Here is a 22,803-nt window from a genome sequence, read left to right as displayed (position 1 = left end):
ACCTGTTATTAGATAACGATTAATTATATGAATGGTCTATGATGTATATTTTCTATTACAATACTGTGTGCACGTAATTGATATTAAAATATATACAAAATTAAATTTGAAAGACTAATATACTATGAAAACACATGCCTGATTAATTGTAAAAAAAAATTTAACATTGAAGAAAACGGGGAAAAAACTTTTGTGGTAAAAAAAAGAGCAATAATCAAGCACATAATTCTAATAGTTATTTGCAAAATATTTCAATTAACTTCTAAGAAGTAAATAGCCAAGATAATAACAATGGCAGCGCTGGTGAAGATGTATTACTTCATCTCGAGGCATTTACAACATTCGAAGGTCTTGAATGATTGAAGAGCTGAAGGAAATGTAATAATACAGAACTAGCTGTATTCAAAAAATGTAAATTAATTTAACTGCCAACAAATGTGGGATCCATATGGTTTATTCTTTGATATCATTAAAATGAAGGAATATTTAACATTATTTCTTTTTTATTTTGTATTCTATATATGAAATTATCTACAATAAAATTTTATTCATTTTATTTAATTTTGTCTTAAGTATTAAGTAAAATGAAGTGGTAACCACTTGTTCTATTATGTGAAAATTTTCTTATCTGAACACTTTTATCCCGCGATTACTATACATAACGGAGGTTCTACTGTGATTGTAAAATTTCTGTACGAAACAAGGTAAAATAGAGAGAATTATATTTACAAAATCAATCCGAGTCGAAAAGACACCATTTTGTTACATATTTCACTAACTAATTACTTGAAAACTATATTACATTTAAAACATACAGGTCACGTAAAAGGATTTATTTCTACGATTGGTTCATAAATCCGTGGCAATTTATTTCAATCAAAATTCTGTATCAACCAAAACGATTTCTTGATCAAGTGTTATTATTATTTAAAAATTTTCTTTTTTTCTATCCAAATGTAGCATTAATAATGCTAAGGTTTCAGGTTCTGCATATTAATATTAATATTTGTTAAAAAGATACTCAGCACTTGACTTTTTTCATCGGGGTAGACTCTCATTGCATACTTTACGTGGGAAAAAATCCTGTAATCGTTTAAAAGTTAAAATAATGTGCAACACTTGATCAAAAAATTGTTCTTATTGAAATAAATTTTGATTATATTGAAAAAATGTACTGTGTTTATTGACAGCATGGAGTCGAGAAAATAAAACCACGTGGCTTAGTTTATCCGATTCTACGCTCTCGATAATCGCATTATACGAATTTATGCGCCAACTTAATATAAAGAAAGTTGCAAAATAGTTCCGCAAAATTTGTCTTATCAAAGGGAACATTTTTAACGCTACATTTGAATCAACTTTTCAATCGGAATACATGAATGGAATACTAATTGATCATAGACAATTTTGAGAAACTATAGTAATATCAAGTGGTCATCATTTTTTAAACGGAGAAATATTCACAAAGAAACCAATCTGTTAAAAAAAAGTAGTGTGACTAATAAAAGTAACAATAATTACTATAATAATCATTATAATAGTAATAAAATAATAATAATAATAATAATTACAGTTGAATTATATTTAAATGCTTTAACACCTCTTTAAACAATAATAACGTTCATTCCTACATACGTATATGTACATAAATGTATACATGTACACGTACATATACATATAAATGTGTATATTTTATATATATATGTATATATATGTATGTGTGTGTGTGTGTGTGTATGTGTGAATATGTATACACACACTCGCTCACTCACACGCGCACGCACACGCACACACACACACACACACAAATATATGTTACATATATACATATATATATGTGTGTGGTTTGATATCCCTAAGTGTTTCATTCTAATCAACCAAATAAACAATCATTTTATGAGGTTCATATTTTTGAACACAGTTCACAATTGCTAAACACTTTCACTGTAACAACAATGTCTCTTTCGTGTTAGTGTTTCTGTTTTCCATTTAGTCTGGTGTACAGTCTCTTTTATCATTATTTCACTTGAGTTTTGAGGTGCTGCAAAAATTCGTAATAACTCAACGCAGATTCAAAACGGTCCTCAACTAATCGTTCAACAAAAAGCGTCCTGTAGTGTTTATCGTCCCTGAAAATCAAAAATAGTGTTAGAAATACATGTCACGTTCATTCTTAGTTACGTAAATATATGATATTACAAAACATTATGTTACGATGAAGTTTAACATATTAGAAAATATTAGTTTTTGTGTGTAATTATTCTTAAACTGAGATAATAATGAAAGGATTCTAATGTACTGTTACAGGAAGTCGCCAAAGAAGTAATTCTTCAAAATAAACAATTATAATAATTGTAACTCGGAAAGATACTATGCTACGATTCGACATCATTGAAAATGATGTACATCTTTAAGTATGTTTAAATATTATTTTCCACCTTCATAACTATAAACATCATGTTCTATGAAAATGTTGATTATTCCATCATTAAATTATAAAATTATTATAAACAAGTAGATATTTTAAACAAATTTGTTATTCTAAACTATATAATATAAAAGAAGGATCTCATTGCGAATATTACTGCACATCTTATCATCGTGTTTACAATTTTAATTATTATCAGCCTATATAAGATAAAATAATAATTGGTTAGAAATAAAAAAAAATAGTATATATGAACATCAATTATTTAATAATAATGAAACAAACAAAAATGTCTAAATAAAAGAATTTATATTGTACATTAAGATTGAATACAAAAAGTGGACAAACTACTTACCGGATAATTTGTACGGAAGCAGGGTAGGGTTTCTCTTCTTGCAAACTAAATACAAAATTGCGTAATCTTTCGCTTTCTGCTGTCTCGATCTCTGGTAGCTCGTACTAGAAATCAAAAGTACTTTATGTTTATTTACTACAACGTAATATTTATTGGTTTGAAATTCGTAAAATGATAACCGTCCTTTTTTTCAATATTGGAAGCCATTTCGGTTACAAAAATTAAAATATATATTTTTCCCTTGTTAAATATTATAGTAACATAAATTTCTAAATAACTTTTCAAGTATGAAAGAAATTTTACATACGAAACAATAACTTCTTGAATGATTTATCACGAAATCTAAGTCTTTTATTACTAAAATTTTCAGTTTTATTGGCAATACAATTTTGTTACTAGTTTCTAGGCTTGGGTTAAATTGTAAAAGATCCTAATAGAAGACTATGAATTCATTAATTCTATACTTATGAATATATTAATATGCGCAGCACTTTACATGTAGATTTATATTCACCGATTCTCTTAAAATGTCCAAAGTTCTAAATAACTAATCAGAAATGATAGAAAAATTTTATTTGAGAGAATAAGTGATTCTAAAAGTTGAAATATTTCTTAAGAATAATAATACACATATGTATAACAAGAGAAATACCTATCTCTAAATTTGATTTGTCCGATTAAGAAATAACCTCAAAAAATAGACACATTCTTGTTCATTCAAGGTAAAGTATAATATTCATTAAGAATACATCTGTTCACAAGATACATAAATATCTCTTGTATCTCTTGACATAAATTTCCTAATTTTATTATTCTGAATCAATTATCAGAAAATTCATATATCGGAAATATTTCTAATAATTAACGTTACTACACTAAAGAAATTGAAAAGGGTCAAAGTGACAATTGTAATCATGATTTATTTGCACCTAATGTCACTAATTCTTTCATACTTATTATCGTGGATTGAGGATAGATACTTATACTAATGATAATTAATTTTAAACGTATGAACTTACAATTTCATCCGGTATCGAAGCAAAACCAGTGACTCCAAGTACGTTGCAACAAAACGCAGGATGAATATTTTTCCCAATTAAGATAAATATTCGGTCCCCAGCATCCATCAAAAAGGCTCCTTTTGAATGAATCATCTCGGCAGAAAGGTGGAGTCTTGGTGGCTGTGGGCAAAGTTTCCCATCGATATCCTTTGTAGGTTGGTCTTCGAGTTCATGTACAGGATAGAGATCCGGATAAATCATTTGGATCAATTGAAATAGTGGCAAAGTTTTCAACTGGCACATCGCGAAAACCCGATCATCAAGTCTTGTACTCATTCCTGACCTGAAGGCAACCTAAAACAAACGTTTTGCTTATCACTTGCATTGAAATCTTAATCATTCGTACCGTTTTTTCAATAATAACACTTTGATTTCATATTTTCACGTATTTTCTTTCAATCGCATTACAATGGAAAAAACTATTACAACACATATTATGTAGTTGCTAATATGTGAACTAAATGCATACAAAAGTCTACTATATAATTTTAAACTATATATGTGTAACAGGTTGTAGGTTAAATAAAGTAAAGTTATTTTATGAAACAACCTTATTGAATCTCACTCACTCATTCTGCTTCAACATAATGTGATTCTTATTTTTAGATTTTGTTTTTAATACAGCGAACAGTCATTAAATAAAAGTAAATAAATAACATATGAAAACTATATATCAGTTACATAGATACTGCACAAAAATACAATTTATAATCAATACTTACGGATTTGAGCAAAGCAATAATATAAAGAGGCAGTAGTTTCAAGCTTCCTGGCACCAAAAGCGATCCAGAAGACACCGATTGAGATAATTTGCAGGCTGATAACACATCTATGGCCACGTTTATCAAAGCATCTCTTGCATCAGATAAAGAGGACTGTTGAGATCTATCTACAGCTGCAAGTATATAATAATATAATTACTAGTTTTTCTATGTGATGGTAAGTCTTTTTAATCCACAAATTTATTTACATTAAAAAGTTCGTTAAATTAAAAAAATTGAATACAGAAGGTTGAGGATGAAAAAAAGATTGGCGAATGGAAATGCGAAGAATATTTCAAAACCCTGTACTTTTATGTGGCATTTGACTATTATAACAGAAGATTATGGTGTAAATCCAATTTATATAAAATTTATATACTACTGTAAACTGTGTAAACATTATACTATTTATATATGAATTATTTATGGATTATTTTACACTGTAACATAGATCTTACCCATTTTTGAAAGTAGGCCTACTATGCATTGTTGATCAACAGAATGCAAGATATTTGACAAATTAGACTCCACCGGTAAACACAATGTGTGCACCCTAATCCTTCTTTCACCTGAAACATATTTTTACTATTAATCTTCTGTAACCTCGTTATCCTTTAACGTTATTCAAATAATTAAAATTTCATAAAACAACAAATTTATTCAAGTTATAGAAATAGCCACTCTGTTCACTTCTGTTGACTTCAAATATAATTAGTTTTTGAAGTTTAAGATTATGTCTTTGAAGAGGCAATCAAATTTTGTTTGAACAATCAAGTTGTGTATTATATTTGCATAGACATCACCTGGAATCATACAAGTTCGCTGACATTCACTGTTGCAGATAATTCTAAGCGAATACATTCAGCAAATACATTCAGCAAATACATTCAGTGAATATATTCAGAAAACTCTTCTTTATTTTTTATAACGAAATTTTACAAAACATCGTGTTTCTCGAAAATTGAGGGTGGTGAAGCAATTTGACTTTTAGTTTCGTGTTTACCCAATGGATATTGCAAAACAGAAAAAGGACCAAACATATTTACTTTTGACTAATAGTTTACATAATGCCTACCTTTACTGGACGTATAAAGCAAAGCTGCCTGGAAACACACGTTCTGAACATCCGAAAGACTCTCTTCTATAGAAATTTGCATTCCGAAACCAGCATCTGGATTTACGTTAGGCAAACTGAGAAGGTCAGTCGATCTCACAAAGAAATTTCCATGGAAAGTGTGAATACTCAAGCCACGTGTACAACGTATTCTCATTACTGCCTCGAAACCAATCTTTCTGGTAAGATAACGTCTCAGTATTTTGTCGAGGGTATCTGCGCTCTGTTGTTTCGAGGCTCGGAATAAAGGAAGATGATATATGCAACCTCCCGAAAATTTACACATACCCGCTGCAAAATGAAATTTTCTCTTATCCTCACGTTTTCATATTTTTGTATTAATACAAGATTCAATATATATCTGTTTAGGATTTTTCTATAATTAAGGATATACTAATATTTTCATCTTTACTATAATTATTATATTTCTTTTACAAAATATACGTAGCTTTTAGCTCTTGTTATATTTATTATTACGATTCACGTCTTTGTTGTGTTCCATATAATCAATTTATAGCAACAACCGAATCCTCTCTAACATTGAAGTATTAAATAAAATAATTAAAAAATCTTTTAGATAAATACTCCATGAAATAAACAGTAGTATAATTGAATTCTAACCTAATATATTTGAACTTTACAAGTGCGATTACAAAAGTAATGCTAGTACTTTTAAATAGAATCGAAAATTAAAAATAAAGGGAATAATTTAAATTGGTACTTACAAAGAGTGGCTAAATCACAATATTGGCTGTTTAATAGAAATAAATCTACAGCAATTTGTTGTCCGCTGCAATCTAATGCCAATCTCTTATAGAAGTCCGTAACAGGATTTAAGTGTAGAACGTCTTTACTCGCTCTGCTATTAGGGTCTTCTCTTGGTTGTAAAAGTCCAGGACCGATATTTGGCAGACAAGTCTGGAAAACGGTCACACGTCCACCGGTTGGTAACTGAAATGAAATTAGAAACATTCCCTTATATTTTATGCTTCTTTTAAAAGAAAAACTTATTAGATTAAACGATTACAAACTAAGCATTTATTTATACTCAAATAACACATTTATGTAAGAAAACTTACAAGAGAGTAACTAGAAGTACATACAAATAAAATTAAATAAAAAATCTATTTCTTTACTACACATAAACTAAAACTAATACGTTATTACAATAATAATAATTATCATTATTATTATTTCTATTAAAATTGATGCATTTCGACACTTTATAGTTCATCCTAGAATGTTACAAAAAATTAAGTTTCAATTTATAAGGCGTAAAGCTTTACAAAATCATTTTACGATGGGAGCTACATTTTATACAAATATATCTTGAAAAATGTTGCGATTATATTGAAGTAATACGATATCTTTGATTTTAAGGCACTATTACATTTATGTATTAATTTTATTAAATAGATACATATTATATTTATTTGAAAATACTCACCATAAGTTTATACGCAGCTTGCAATGCCGCGCCTAAAGCACTATTTGTATCATGAGTTCCTTGAAATTTCGAAGGTAATTGGGCTAATAAATCTCTCAATAATTCCTCACGTTCCTTCAAATTGACTATCAGATTTTCCGGGCACGGAAGAAACACGTCTGCGCAAATATTATGTTTATAATTAAACTATGTGTTTTTAAATGTAAATCGTGCACGTGTAAAATAGTAGTAATAGATATGTAATAACTAAGGAAATAAAAAAAGTAAATTGACATTAGTTTACCATCTATATCTAGCATAATCATTTCCTGAGGTTGCGACACGTTGTCGGGTATGCTAAAAAAGTGTATCGCAGAGTCTACCGCCAAGAATCCAATTTGTGTTCTACCATCGCCTGGTAGCCTCGACAATTCCTCTGAAATTACGTTGCACACTATTTTCAAGTAACCGCTTTCCACTGCTAGTCTCGAAACGTCCAAAACAAATAGATACACAGCTGGTTGTGGTGGTCGTAGCTTAAACATATATATATTTTTATTACTCATTTACTTAATTCACATTTGTCGTGTAATCAAACCTCAAAATCTATGTACAATACCATATATTCACCGTATATTATCATGTTATCTTACCATATATTCGCTAGGTGCAATAAATTCGATTGTACTAGTTTTCACTTCTGGTCGTCTTGATGGATCTCCGTAAGATTTAGTTACAGGATCAAATTGAAATTCTTCTGGTACTGTAAACATAGTTTTCATAATCAGACAAAAGTTTACCTTAAAAATCAAATAAAATATATTACTTCAAATAAGCAATGTAGAGTTTGAGCAGGAAACTTTGTACAACTACATTGCGAAACATTTAAATTGAAAATAATATTCTAAGAACTTACATATATCAGTTGGTTTTATAAAATAATGTATAAAGTAACAAGTTAAATTGAAGAAAGACAAAACTAGTAAATTCGTACTTACATTCGTTTATTCTGTAACACAGATTGCATTTCCATCTTTTTGAATCGTTGAAGTATACAAATGGATTGATGTATGTTCTACAAGCACGACATCGCACTATTGTGCTACATTGTATTACTGGTAAGTGCTGAAAGTACAAAAATACATGATTACTGTAAACATTTAAACAAGTATAGATTTCCGAAGAATATCCAATTGTTTTCTAATATTGTGATTGTTAAATGCAATCATGAAACATCTCATTTGGAGCAATATTTAAAGCAATATTACCGATTAATTAAATTAAATTAAAAAGTTCCTTGCCATGCATTAAAATAAGATCAATTTATTCTTTAGTTTAAGAAAATTTATGTACATTTAAATCTTTGAAGGGGTGTATTAAAACTCCCAGGGGCAATCTCGATTTCTGCAGCAAAGAGTTCGATTCTGGAATCTTCGTGAGTGTGCACCGAAAGATGCTGAAAAAGTTAACAAAATAATTAAAATAAAATCACACAAATATTTTATACTCGTATTAATATATTCAAGACAGTAATTCTGTATTATTTCCTTAACCTGACAAATAGAGGATTATCTGTTGGATGAATGTTTGTCGTGAATATGTTAATTGCAGTACATTTTTATGAACTTGTTTACAAATAAAGAAAGTACTTACTCTGGACTGCAATTAACGCTGTCTAAAAACTCTTGATGAAGTTTGATTTTTGGTAGTTCGACTTTCTGTGGAGGTAAAATATTCCTGCATTGCAAGAGATCGACGGTCTCCATTCCCTGCAAGATAAAACAATGTCATTGTGTTGTTCGAATAACAATGAAATAAAATTATTTAATGCAAAAAATTAAAACGATCGAATGTATGTTTGTATATTGATACGAAGTGTGATTACATGCATTTACCCATAATTTGTTGTATCCGCTTTGTGCAACAGACATCACATTCATTTGGTTGTTCAATTGATTCATTTGATCAGGATATGATTCTGGATATCGTTTGTTCATCGAATCTGGTGGTATATTCATCGGATTTGGTGGCTGACTTTGATACTAAACAAGAATTTTCCAGTTAAGTACTTCGATGTAATTATCAGGACCAAAAAAGATCTAAATTTATTAAGTTTGTTCTCATCCTATTTATGTATCCATTCATTTACCCTTTATCATTATTATTTTCAATTTCTTTTACATAGAAGAACAAGAATATTTTATGATCAATATTTTTAAACAAATTAATTTAGGCAATGCTCATTATGACATAGTGCACAAACTATATATAGTAGCTCTATTACAAGGAATCCTTTCTGAACATATTCACGTCGCATTCTACGAATTCTACAAAGTCTATGAAATTATTGCTTTCCAAAAAAATGAAATCAAACCAAAATATTATATTATAACAAAAATCAAACCATTCTTTGCCCAGGAAATCCTGCGACCGTGGTTGGAGTCTTCATTTGCATTTGCCCACTACCAACTGCTCCGTAAGACATTGTATTTGGTACAGTGGCAGCATGTTGTATACCATGTGCATTTTTTGCATACATTCTTTGCCCTCCAAAATTTGGTTGGTAAACATTTTGTCCTCTAGGCTGTTGTATAGGATTTGGAAACACATTTTGTTCTTGCACAAATGATTGCGCACCCTGTACGCTATCCTGATTCTCATTTTTATAAGGTTTCGATTCCAATGGTAAACTCTGCGGCAAATTTTGTTCGACTCCAGCTGCTGATTTCGATGGATCCATTTGAGAATTTATTAATTCATCTTTCAGGGGTGCTTGATTTTGTGTCAATGGCACTTGGAATTGATTCTGGACATTATACATAGGTGGATATTGCTGATTTTGGGGTAACCTTATTGGCGGTGGCATTACAGGATTCATTGGGGTTTGTTGACCATTGATCGGAGGAGGCATTGGTAAACGTTGTAAAGGTGGCCTGTATTGGTTGTAAAGGTAAGGAGTTGGAGATGGATCTCTTGATGTTTCTCTGGATGGATCTCGTGATGACTGTGAGGATGGGGTACCTGAAAATACAATGTATTTACCATAAACTTTCATTAGATTAAATAAATAGGAAGTAATATAAATTATATAATATTCCAATTTAGAAGTTTTAACTTTTATTCGTGCTAAATATATAATCAGCCATTTTCAAATATTGTAGTTTCCAGTATGGAAAACGTATTGTTGCAAGCACCCTATAAGTTCTTGCAATGACCACTCGTATTAAAGTAAAAAGAAGAAACAGTTAATTTGACAAGTGATTTAAAATTTTTGTTATAGACAAGAAGTCTTAAAACAATCAATCCTTTTATTTGTTAAAGTTGCATAAATAATTGTTGTTCTAAATAAATCTATATTAGTATATTTTTAATAAACTATTATAATATATTATTTTAAGTTACAAATAAAAAGTATATTCCTGTTGTAAGTTCCTATTGACCAGAATAGTCTGAGATTGTAGAAACTGAATCGTGAAATAACTTAAATTCTTTAAATAAAAGGAATAATGTTTGCTGAATTCCCAAGGAGTCTTCAACATTTTCAAATGAAATCAGAACCGATATCGATAGAAGCTGTTTATAACAGTCAGTTTGTAAGTTTTTTCCGATTTAATGTATTACACTAATTGGAGACTAAATGGTAACCACAAGAGCCAGTGAAATAAAATGTAGTATAAGACAATACAATGTAAAGAAACAGAATAAATTACAGTTGCATAAAAAATCAGTGAAATGTAGTTTGAGGTTTAGAGATCAATTTTTATATGCATTCAAATTGTAGAGATCAATTGTGCATTGCATCGCTTTAAGTTGACTTCTTTCTATTTTTGACTTATCAAAATTTTATGAAGCAAAATGAATAAAGCTTCGATTTACATGGATTTTCAATTTAAGGAGACTTGAATTATAATGGTTTAATATACTTACCCGTGAAATTATAATTAGTTGGTTGCATGCCATTGTGATGCGCAGCATTTGGATGTCCATTTACCATTTGAGGATTACCACTTTTTAAGTTACTCTCATTACCATACGAACGGTATTGATAGTCTATTGGTTGAGACATATTGCTGATTTCCAAACGTCACTGAAGTAATTAAGAATGCTCCAATTATTTACAATATCTATAATAATTCTGTATATAACTCAAAGGAAAGAAGAATTTAATTATTTATTAAAAATTAAACATTTAATAAAATGTATATTTCAAAACATTTGACCAAAATACAAATAATTTTCATGTTTATTTTGTGCAAAAAATATGAAGTTAATGTACTTTATCTTAGTCCTTGATAGCAATTTTCAAATAAAAAAGATTTTGTAAGGCTGCTTTATCATGCATTGTTATGTTTATAGTAGCGTAAATCATGATACATAGTTTTTCAACTGAATGGTGGTAAAAAAAATGTTAATAAAGAAAATTTACAAAAATTGTAGCTTAATAATACTTAATAAATATTATTTGCATTCCAGATCATAATCAATACTAAGTGACACGACTTTTTGTGTACATAGACCACTTATTATTTTTATTACACGCAATTATCTTTATTTTTAAGGCTTTTGTTTGAAAAGACATTATTTTTAGTCTATATTTTACTGTACATATTTTCATAAATCAATACCAAAGAAATGAAAAACATTAATTACTCTAATTAAAATTGTATTAATTACTTGCAAAGGATTACGTATGTATGCTTCACAAAATGTCTTTTAAACTTATCGCTTAAAGAGATTGTAAATGCATTAGTGAAAAACACTACCAAAGATCTATCAACTATGCGTTATGAGCAAGTGTTATCAAGTTTGTCAGAATATAATTCATTCGCTATTCAAATATTTACATAAGAATGTCATACAATACAACATGCATAAATTGGACTCAATGTGTAATATTGTTTCATAATCGGACAATTATCATTAATTACAATATTAATATTATAACTTTCTTGACGTTTCTTATTTTTCATTAATTTATTATTACAACAAATTGTAACATATTTACACATAACTAATATTTAGAAATTATCAATTCCAAACATTTTGATGTACACATTTGATAATGTAATTTTCATTACAATGCAATTTTTCATATCTACATATTAAGCATACGCATGTTTACATTTAATTATGAAGTTGTTTCAACAAGTCTTTTAAATGGATGATTGTTAACTATTTGAAAACAGGTGAGCATGAAGGTATTCCTTATCTACTGGATTTCCCTTTATTCATTGCTTTTATGTTAGCATTGTAATCGAGATAATTTGAATGTTATTTTTTAAAACAAGCATACAATTCTCTATACATATTCAAATTACTAATTAATAAAAAGTACTTGTTCTGTCACAATTCCATTGTTGTTCGATGGAAAAAAATGTTGAAAATCAAACAGCTATTCATCTTTTTGCTGTAATCAATTAGGAACTTTAATTTACAAAAATAAAACTTTAATTCTTGGTAATCGCTTAAAGAAATTGTAAATGCATTAGTGAAAAACACTATCAAAGATCTATTAATTATGCGTTATGAGCAAATGTAATCAAGTTTGTCAAAATATAATTCATAAAACAATGATTCATAAAATATACATAAAATATATTATTTATGATAAATAAAACTACAATTAATAATGGTTTAAATACCAAACTATTATATGTCTACTGGGTCAAAGTAACAACGGCTAAGGTATTAATCAATTACAAATGTAACGTTCCATGAAATATTAATAACATTCCGATTTATAAGTGTAGTTTAAGAATGTAGAAAAACATATTTTTATTAAAATGTTTTGTTTAATTCAAAGTAAAAGCACAATGTCAAAACAATGATAAATTAGTTAGAGTTTAGAAAATACGAGATAGTAATACCCAACTCCATAATTAAGTATATATAAATTTAGACTATTTTAACTCTTAAATGCAGAAAGATATTCCAAAAACATGAAAATAATTTTTGCAAAAAATAACGTCAATCGAATAGAATTTACTAGAAAAATAAAGACCGCGGTGAAACAAACTGGAAATAAGGAGAATAATATGACGATACTGGTGTAAAGAGAAAAATAAGATAAAACCAATGAATATAATCAAATAAAATACCAACGAAGTGAGACTAATTCGTGCAAGAGATAAACACATAATTATTTGTCCAACCGAGATTATAACGAGAAAAAAATTAGAAAATTTGCATCTCCGAATCGGAGTTAGGAGAGGTGGAATAAAAAGCCTAAAGGGATTTTCAAAAATTAGAATAAAGTGAAAGATCGAAAGGTTAAAACGTCACGTCGATGTTGAGGTGGTATAAAGTCAAAGTTAGTTGGCAGATTTTGCTCCCGGAAAAAATGCTCACTTACCCTTTGACGAGGTTATAACGGGAACGAGAAAGCAAATTTTAGACCTCACTGCGCTGAGAGACGTGCATTGCACTTTTTACGGTGTAATTCGCCGTTAATTGTCGGAAAGACGTACCTCATCGACGCGACACACAACATTACGTGGCAGCCCAGTTGATTGAGGCGCCATTTTCGCTCCGTGGACTGATAGCGAAACAAACGCTTGAAATCATTATAAGGTGTTGGACCATCTCGACGATTTAGAAAACTCGAAAATTTCTTTTCGAAAATATTTGCTTACTAACTAAAATAGCTTTTCAAACTATTCTCTGGTCAAATTTACACTCTTTGAAGATACAATCTTGCGAAAATTATGTACAATACGTGTCAATTACGATTAATACAGGGTGTCCCAAAAATATTGTAACAACTTGAAATAGGTGGTTCGGAGGCTGATTTGAAACAACTTTTTCCAACAATAAGCAAAATTTGTGGACTACTGAACTTCGCATATACAGATAAGTTGTAGTGTTCATCAGGTTGAGACTTATACAGGGTGTCCCAAAAATGTTGGAAGTCCTTGAAATGGGTGGTTCGGGAGGTGATTTGAAACAACTTTTTCCTTAGCGAAAATGTTGTCTGAGGCTTCGTTGAGGAGATATTATCAGAAAACCCCGACCAATCAGAGCGCGAGCGTAGCGCGTAAGCTACGCCTACCGCGGGCGGTCCATCGGCATACTCGCCCTCTGATTGGTCAGTGTTTTCCGTTAGTATCTCTTCAACGAAGCCTCGGACAACATTTTCGCTAAGGAAAAAGTTGTTTCAAATCACCTCCACTCTGTATATACAGGGTGTCCCAAAAATGTTGGAGGTCCTTGAAATGGGTGGTTTGGAAGGTGATTTGAAACAACTTTTACCTTAGCAAAAATGTTGTCCGAGGCTCCGTTGAGGAGATATTAACGAAAAATACTGACCAATCAGAGCACAAGGATGCCGGTGAAGCGTTCGCGGTAGCGTATGAGCGTGGCCGCCTAGCGCGTAGCCACGCCTACCGTGGGCGCTCTGCCGGCATCCTCGCGCTCTGATTGGCCAGGCTTTATCTGTTAATATCTTCTTAATGAAGCCTCGGACAACATTTTCGCTAAGGAAAAAGTTGTTCCAAATCACCCCCTGAACCACCTCTTTCAAGGTGTTACATCATTTTTGGGACACCCTGTATTAATCGTAATTGACACGTACTGTACATAATTTTCACGAGATTGTATTTTCAAAGAGTGTAAATTTAACCAGAGAATAGTTTGGAAAGCTATTTTAGTTAGTAAACTGATATTTTCGAAAAGAAATCTCTTTCAAGGTGTTACAACATTTTTAGGACACCCTGTATAAGTAATAATGTCCGAAATTATTTTTTCATTTACCATCAGTCATAAATGAATTAAGTAAAGAATCAGTCTATTTCATGAGCTATTCTATACTATTTCATTAACTTGTACACTAGTTTAAAGAAATATTATTAATAAAACTTTATATCCATTTTATACAATATATATAAATTACAATGTATTTTAGAAGACAATTACAATATTTATTAAATGAAATGGTATACAACATTATTCAAAGTTTGAAAAAAGATGTAGAAGTTAAATATTTAACGAAATTTGTAAGAAATTTTTAAAAAACCATTTCTACAAATAAAAATAAAAATGATAAAATATACCTTTATATATTTGTTATATCATCAGTGGATTGATATTCTGCATTTTTCATTAGTATTTTACTTTTGTTCACGTTGTAATACCTTGGAAATTTTGTTGAAATTATAAATATGCAACAAAAACTATAATTATTTTTCACTAACTTTGAATAAGCACCTTAGTACTGTTAAAGATTTACTGCCCTAATTATCACGAATGCTTTTTATATATAATGAAAGAAGGAATTCCATTTTCTAGATTTAATGCTTGTATTATTAAAATTGTTATATTTAAAACTTCAGATTTCAGAGACTTCAAATTTAGAATTATCAGTAGAACGTATGGTATGAGTTTTTTTATCAACAATGCTGGATATATTCACTGTTACTGAAAATAATAAATTCTTCGATACATGTATTTCTCAAGTAAAATGTAAAATATAGATAACATGGAAATAAAATAATACATACGTGTTATATTTAAGTGTTAATTGTTACTTACGTGTTATACATCTTGTTTAAAATATTAAAAGCGTAAGAAATAGATTAGTTTAGACATTTATTTAATTTTTCTGATTACACCGTAAAGATACAATAATAAAACTGTGATTTATCAATATTTGAAAAATAAAGAAACTAAAGCTATGACATTTAATATAAATTCATTGATATTGTTAGTAGTTTTTAAACAATATCAAATCTAAAGGAGTAATTTCTTGATCATCTTAGTAGAAACACAATGTCAAACTTTCAAAAGTAATTGCAATTACAAAGAATGCATGTATTCTTTGAGAATAATAAAGCAAATAAACATTTCAACTATGAGAAGTTCTCATATATAGATTTATTTTAATATTAATCTCATAAATGGTCATGTAAATAATATAGTTTGGTCAAATTCCTAAAAGTATATATACCGGGTTGATCCATAATCATCTGGCGTGTTTTTTTCGTACCGTTCTGTCTCCTGCAAAACTTTTTCAGGAAGTAGTTTATCAACATATTCCGAGTGTATTCTGATGTTCAGTTTTTGGACAATTATCGTCTTTAAAAAACGGCGAATAATTATGCATCCACCTACTGGATTTTGTATTCACAAATCTTTAGAATTTTCCCATAGTTAGTCAACTGATTAATCACATTTATATTAAGTAGCAATTGACCACATAATAGATACATATACAAAGTATATTCATCTTACACAATTATATTCATCTTAATTCAATGAATTGATTATTTAATTGAATGCTTGTGATTTTAGTTAAAAACATGATGCCGATTTCAAACAATTTTTTCATGTATTGTCGTTACTTACCACTTCTGAATGGATGAAATTAAATATTCTATTTTATTGTTTCAATATGAATTGATCTTTATAATCGTACACATCGGACGTTTTATAAAAATATTGCTTTAGATATGAAATGGTTATCATATCTCAGCATCAAGGTTCACTTTTTTTTTCTTTTTTTTTTAGGAAAAAATTGTATATTCTATTGGATGACAGTATTTCATAAAAAAACGTTTCAAGTTTCTTCCATTATTTAATTAAGTTTGTCACAAATCTCTTGTAATCTGTTTTGAAGAGTCGAATTTCCTTTATCTTCAGCCACTTTTTGACATAATGCTCTTAAGTTAGTTTTTCCAAGATGTTCTCTTAATGTACCTGAAATTTTTATTTAAATACAATTTTGAGCATAATCCCAACACTTCTTTTTTTATAATATAAACTAATTAAAAAGTCATTGTTTATATCTTTTAACGTCTACATTTTATCGATATTATCGTTATAAAATATAAAATTTATGCATAAAGTGTAACACAAAACGTTAAATAAATGTAGTTTATAATACCTGAATTAGTAATATTATCCAATAGAGACACAATGTTTTGCAGAATTGGTATTTCTAGATTGTTCACAGTATCAAAGAATTTACAGAGTTTTTCTCCTATATCAGCCTCGAGAAGGAGCTTTTCGCATTCAGATAAACAGCTTGTGGTCAATATCATCAAACTAATTAAAGCTTCATTCTGCATTAGAATATGATGTGCCATTAGCATATTGACTAAATGTTTCACTGCTCCATGTTCTATTACCGAAAGTGAAATTTCCTTATTCCTAATTTAAAAGATACGAAAAGATGTAAGTTTAGTTTTGTTTACCTATTCAAATAATATTGTAAAAATAATTGTCATATATGTATAATAATAGTATAGTAAAAATCAGAATGTGAGTGTCCATTTGATTCGAAAATTTTATTTAATTTTTATTTAATTTTCCTGATTAAAATAATATTGTGACGAAGTAATTTAATACCATTTAATTATATCAAACATAAATAAAGAAAACGAAAATATTTTACGAAGTATTAGAAAATACTAAAAAGATTGTCGAAGCAAGTACCAAAGATATTTTTAGACACATAGAAATTATAAATATAGCGAATTGTAACATAGAAATACATACATTTTTGCACAATCATATGTATTTATTAAAATCAATTTACCTGCTATTATTGATCAGCCAAGCCATTAAGCGATGTGCTTCACCTTGAAATACTTCAGGAAGTTCTTCAACTTCGCACCATTCAACAGTTTTCTTTATTAAATTATTTTTTTTTCCTAACTCTATGGCAGCTTCGCCTGTAACAGCGAATAGATATATCAATTTATATTACAAAACCAGTTTTTACATATTAGATTTATTTTCTTAATAAGGAAATGATTTCTTATCATTTCGTTTTAAAGTAACAATTTCATCTGGATAAATTGCATAGGAATAGATATCAAAGAATATTGTAACAATTGGAAAGAGATATACAAAATAAAAATAAAGATATATACGAACACGTATTTAAAAACTATTATTTGTAATAAATATTTCTGAAATGTAACCTTACATTGGCCATCGATAACAATCCTTAATGTTCCCAATAATTTAATAACCACGGTACATGATTGAATATCCAGCATCGAATACAAAACATCTATTAATCCATCTTGCAATATTATAGGCTTGTTTTCTGCAGGAATAACAAGGTTCCTCAAAGCACTGAGTAAAGCGTACTGGAATCTTACGTCAGCAGTATTTGTATTATTGCTCTGAAGCAGTTTAAGGAGATTGCGGTGAACACCTTGAGTAACCATGAGCTTACAATGGGCATCGGTGCGCGCAAAATTACCCATTGCCAGCACCGCTGTGATTTGCAAATCCTTGTCCTCGCTTTCAAGCCACTGAACTAGTTTCTTATATACAATCCCATTACTATTATCATAGAGATAGTTCATACTCTCATCTGAAAAAAATAGTTTATAAACTTTCTTATAATATGTATGAATAAATTTTCTAATTACACATTAAATGATATGTATTATCTGCATACATATATTATATACATATACAGGGCGTTTCGTCTAGATCTGAATGGTTAAATACCATATGGAAGGATGAAGATATTAAAAAATATTCTTACAAAAGTTATTTGGTACAAAGGAGCAAATTATAAGGTGTAAATAATTTTTTTTTAATGAAGCGATAGGGGAGATTTAATGAACAAATTAATTTTTATAAATGGAACCTTGCATATTCTATTTGTAATATGGTAGCATTTATTTAGACCTATAATAACTAGGTCATTTATTGTAATATAAAGCCCCTAATTGCAATTTGATTTAACGCATTTAATCTACCAAATATAACCTCCGCTTTAAGTCTTTACATTCCGATAAATGGCCATTTGTTATCATTTTATTTATTTCAATTTATTTATTAAAATAATATGAACAGGAAAGATAGTAGTGCATTTCAATATCTTCTACAGACAATGATAATATTACTTGAATCAAAATATCGTTGTTAACATACCTCCAGTTAATACAAGGACGATTAAATTGCAGGCAAGTTTTAACAATAACCTAGTCTCTTCGTCAGTACAATATGGACTATGTTTTTCCAGAAGTTTTAACAATAATTCACAAACACCTGCTTTTGCAAGCAATAACTTTACATTCTCTAAAATTTAAATATTTGTATTATAATGTCAATCAGCGTCAAATGATATAAGTCAACGGTATGATATATATTTTACATATTCTAAGTCGTAAGAGTAGTTGTAAATGAATTTTATTAGATTACTAATCGAATAAAGCTTTAAAATTCTAGCGATTCAAAATTGTTTTTATAATTATCAAGATACCATTCTCTGCTTGACCATGAAGAAGTTCCAAACACATTTCAGAAAGTTCCGAAGATGTATCGCTGGCCAAAATGTCAATCAAAATTTTTGTAAGCCTTTCATCTAGAAACTCTATATTAGCATCATCCAGTATTCCTAGTATTGGAAGTGCATGCATCGCAGCTTCTCCACCTGTAGTTCCATCGATTTCCAAAATACTGCAGATAATAGGTACTGTTTCCTGTTGCAATGCCTAAGAAAGTTTTCCTACAGATTAACATATTCATTACCATGAATGTACTAGTATGTTATGTTAAGAATTTATGATGATTACATCAATGTATTAGTATGTGTTCGTTATTTTTCTTTGCAATGTACAAAATTACAATTCAACAAAGTATGTTTCTTCATAGTATACGATTTGTATCTTTTGTCAACATACTAGTATACATGCGATAATTTAAATATTAACAATGGGAATAATTAATGTGATAAAGAAAGTTAAGAGAGTGTGCAAAATGTGTCATACTTCTTTATGAAGAGACGATCGATCAAGAAGAAAGTTCAGCAGAAGTCCTGCAGCAACATTACGGAGAAATGGTACTCCTTCTACATTTTTCAGTGTTACACTTTTCTCCAATACTGCCAGAATTGAAGTCAACCCATTCTTGTCGTCAATGAATTTCTTTCCATTTTCTATAATTGTTTAATTCTTATTAGTTTCAAATCGATTGAATGTAATTTGAACGAAATTCTATGTAATTAAGTTTTGCATCAATATATTTCTTTACTATAAATTTTTATTTCTATATAAAATTTTATTAAGTTTATTCATAGTATTCAAATACCTATATGCTAATCAAATATTAAACACTTCTAGCTCTATTTCCGTAGTCCTTGAATACAGAGTATATTAGAATATTTACAAAAGTACTTTAAATGCAGTATCCCATTTTAATCCTTAAACTACAGTTTCTATAACTTTTTGATAATGTATATTCGTTATGCATACAACAAAATTAAGAAAAAATTTTAAATGTTACGGATTTTAATCGAAGATTGCTATTGAACACATAATATCTACAAAAACACCAAATTTGTATAATAACCAAGACAAAATCATTGGGATTACTATTTCTAATAATATAGTATTATAATAATGGTCATTTTAATGTTAGCTACATACATGAATAAAATTTGGTTCATTAGGGATTAAAGCTCCCTACCATTCTCGTAACAAATATTTCCCAAAGCTCTGGATGTTTGTGTCAATACATCAATTCGATCATCCTTTAAGAGATCTATTAATGCGTTCACTAGATCTATACTGGTGCATTTCTCTCTTCCCCTTTCATTCTTGGCAATTTCAGCGATTGCTTTAGCAGTTCTCACAATGATTTCTTTAGATTCGTGATGCAATAAAGTTAAAAAGACATCGTCCACTGTGAATTCAGTAGCTTCTAAAAAAGATAAAGTTAATACTTATTACAAGAAAATATAAAAGCATAAAACATATGCTAAATTATACGTAGAATGGGACCTCGATTATTCAAACAAGTCATATATCTTAAAATAATTCAATAATCGAGGTTTTATTACGTATGTATAGATGTAAATTTTTTGCAGCTAGCGTTATCGCTTGCAACAAAAATATAACTATATATTTTAGCGTCCTTCAATTAATTAATACTAAGAATCACATAATACCTCCAATAGAAGTTTTGCTAACATTGACAATCGAGTCTAAAATTTGGATAATGTCTTCGATCTCTTTTTCTGACTTTATAACAAACCTTAAATCTTCGACTAACTTAGCAATGTTATATTTCAGTTCACCTGAAACAAGAAATATATTTAAAAATGAGTAAACATACATTTGATATGTTCTTCGATTTTAAATATCATGGATATAATTCATCGATATCACGTAAAATAAATTCTTTCTGTTTAACACAAAGTACTTTGGTAATACATAAGTATTCATTTATTCGTCATCGAAAGATCTTTAAATAACATTAGATGTTTTGACATTCGTACTTTAACCACGGATTGACAGATATTGAAATTAATTGAATCGAATATATTTTGATCTAAAACATGCTTGAAAAATTGTTTATCATACCTTCCATCATTTTCTTTATTTCAGTTTCAAATATTATACAAATTAAATTTCTTTTCAAAAATTAATTACAATATAATTTATTTAACAAAGAACAGCATCTTCAATGATCTTCGAAGGATCTTCCATGAATTGGTGAGTCTTTAGACGAGAAAACTAAATTTCAAGTACGTGATACTAGAAATAGAGAAATTTTCATTTCAACTTCACATATTACCCAGATTTTCTTTTGTGAAACTAGTGTGAAATAGATGCCAACCAACCAACCACGGATTAAAAAATTATAAGAGTATTTCATTCATATTTCTATTAAATAGTTTTTCTCGTTTTTCAGGAACAATAATGAAAAAAGCATTTAATAATTATGCTTTTTGTAATCATAAATAGTATATGTATCGCCTCACAAAGTATTCTTTCGAGGAAAATGAAATAAAAAATTGGTTAAACTTTGGCTCAGGGGCCCATATTTTGGGGGGTTAAAACTTATCAAATCTTGTAGTTTTTGATCTGAAAAGTCCGAAAATGTAAGTTAAAAGTTTAGGAAACCAATAGTTTAAAAGATACGAGTAGATAAAGATATGTGTATTTAGCGTACTTTGATAGGTGTGGGCGACACCATATTGCCTCTACCCATGCTCTGATTGGTTCATTTCTTTCATATTTCTTCTAACCGTTTGAAATAACGAAAAAATAAATTCAGGAGTCTAGGAATAATAATTAAGAATTAAGGATGCTATTTAAATTTTGTAAAAGGTTTTTTAAGTGAAATCACACACCTTGAAATTTCTTGCCAGCCATTGAACGTATATTTATCATGATTCAAAAACGAAATTGCAAAAGCTATAATACAGGGTGTCCTAAAAATATTGGAGTTCCTTGAAAGGGACGGTTCGGGAGGTGATTTGAAACAACTTTTTCCTTAGAAAAAATATTGTCCGAGGCTTTGTTAAGGAGATATTAATTAATTAAAAATAATTAAAAATAAGAAAACCCCGATCAGAGCGCGAGTATGCTGGCGGAGGTAGGCTACGTGCTCTGATTGGTCGGGTTTTCTTATTAATATCTCCTTAACAAAGCCTCGGACAACATTTTTTCTAAGGAAAAAGTTGTTTCAAATCACCTCCCGAACCACCCCTTTCAAAGTATTACAACATTTTTGGGACACCCTGTATCTAACAACCATAATTCAATGTTTGTAAACATAAAGTAGAGGGGGTTACGATGAATCAAAACATTCTCATCTGGCGAATTTCATTGGTCAAACGCTAGCGCGGTAATAAACTCGTTTGCAAAGATCCCACCAATCAGCGTACAGCTTTTTTATGGTAAGATTTCAAATT

At 29.2% G+C, this 22,803-nt stretch overlaps 2 protein-coding genes across 2 annotated transcripts; both read right to left on the bottom strand.

Annotated features, from left to right (window-relative positions):
• Positions 1 to 492: 492 nt before the first annotated feature.
• On the bottom strand, positions 493 to 13,661 carry LOC128874795 (protein transport protein Sec24B). Its single transcript, XM_054119860.1, has 17 exons — positions 13,498 to 13,661; positions 11,073 to 11,232; positions 9,550 to 10,166; positions 9,041 to 9,187; positions 8,799 to 8,914; positions 8,499 to 8,601; positions 8,144 to 8,270; positions 7,799 to 7,908; positions 7,450 to 7,681; positions 7,167 to 7,324; positions 6,445 to 6,670; positions 5,681 to 6,010; positions 5,064 to 5,174; positions 4,567 to 4,739; positions 3,803 to 4,138; positions 2,784 to 2,887; positions 493 to 2,129 (listed from the first exon to the last, which is right to left on the bottom strand). Exons 2-17 carry the CDS (start codon positions 11,209 to 11,211, stop codon positions 2,018 to 2,020), a joined length of 3,141 nt encoding a protein of 1,046 aa, XP_053975835.1. The 5' UTR covers positions 11,212 to 11,232; positions 13,498 to 13,661; the 3' UTR covers positions 493 to 2,017.
• A 1,323-nt stretch (positions 13,662 to 14,984) lies between these two features.
• Positions 14,985 to 21,624, bottom strand: LOC128874797 (GTPase-GDP dissociation stimulator vimar). Its single transcript, XM_054119861.1, has 10 exons — positions 21,467 to 21,624; positions 21,052 to 21,180; positions 20,571 to 20,804; positions 19,874 to 20,040; positions 19,366 to 19,597; positions 19,035 to 19,181; positions 18,070 to 18,465; positions 17,677 to 17,812; positions 17,023 to 17,288; positions 14,985 to 16,835 (listed from the first exon to the last, which is right to left on the bottom strand). The coding sequence occupies exons 1-10, from the start codon at positions 21,474 to 21,476 to the stop codon at positions 16,714 to 16,716; spliced, it is 1,839 nt and encodes a 612-aa protein (XP_053975836.1). The 5' UTR covers positions 21,477 to 21,624; the 3' UTR covers positions 14,985 to 16,713.
• Between the last annotated feature and the right edge of the window lie 1,179 nt (positions 21,625 to 22,803).

Source organism: Hylaeus volcanicus, chromosome 4 (assembly GCF_026283585.1).
Source record: "Hylaeus volcanicus isolate JK05 chromosome 4, UHH_iyHylVolc1.0_haploid, whole genome shotgun sequence".
Classification (NCBI taxonomy): Eukaryota; Metazoa; Arthropoda; class Insecta; order Hymenoptera; family Colletidae; genus Hylaeus; species Hylaeus volcanicus.
Note: the sequence above shows the minus strand (reverse complement) of the source record. Positions and strands in the feature narration are given on the sequence as shown.

Coding starts and splice junctions, on each gene's coding strand:
- LOC128874795 (XM_054119860.1), bottom strand. CDS start 11,211: ATGTCTCAACCAATAGACTATCAATACCGTTCGTATGGTAATGAGAGT. Junction 10,167..11,072: donor AACTAATTATAATTTCACGG/GTAAGTATATTA, acceptor TTGTATTTTCAG/GTACCCCATCCTCACAGTCA. Junction 8,271..8,498: donor ACCCCTTCAAAGATTTAAAT/GTACATAAATTT, acceptor TTGTACTTTCAG/CACTTACCAGTAATACAATG.
- LOC128874797 (XM_054119861.1), bottom strand. Junction 20,805..21,051: donor TAGCAAAACTTCTATTGGAG/GTATTATGTGAT, acceptor TATCTTTTTTAG/AAGCTACTGAATTCACAGTG. Junction 16,836..17,022: donor GGATAATATTACTAATTCAG/GTATTATAAACT, acceptor TAAAAATTTCAG/GTACATTAAGAGAACATCTT.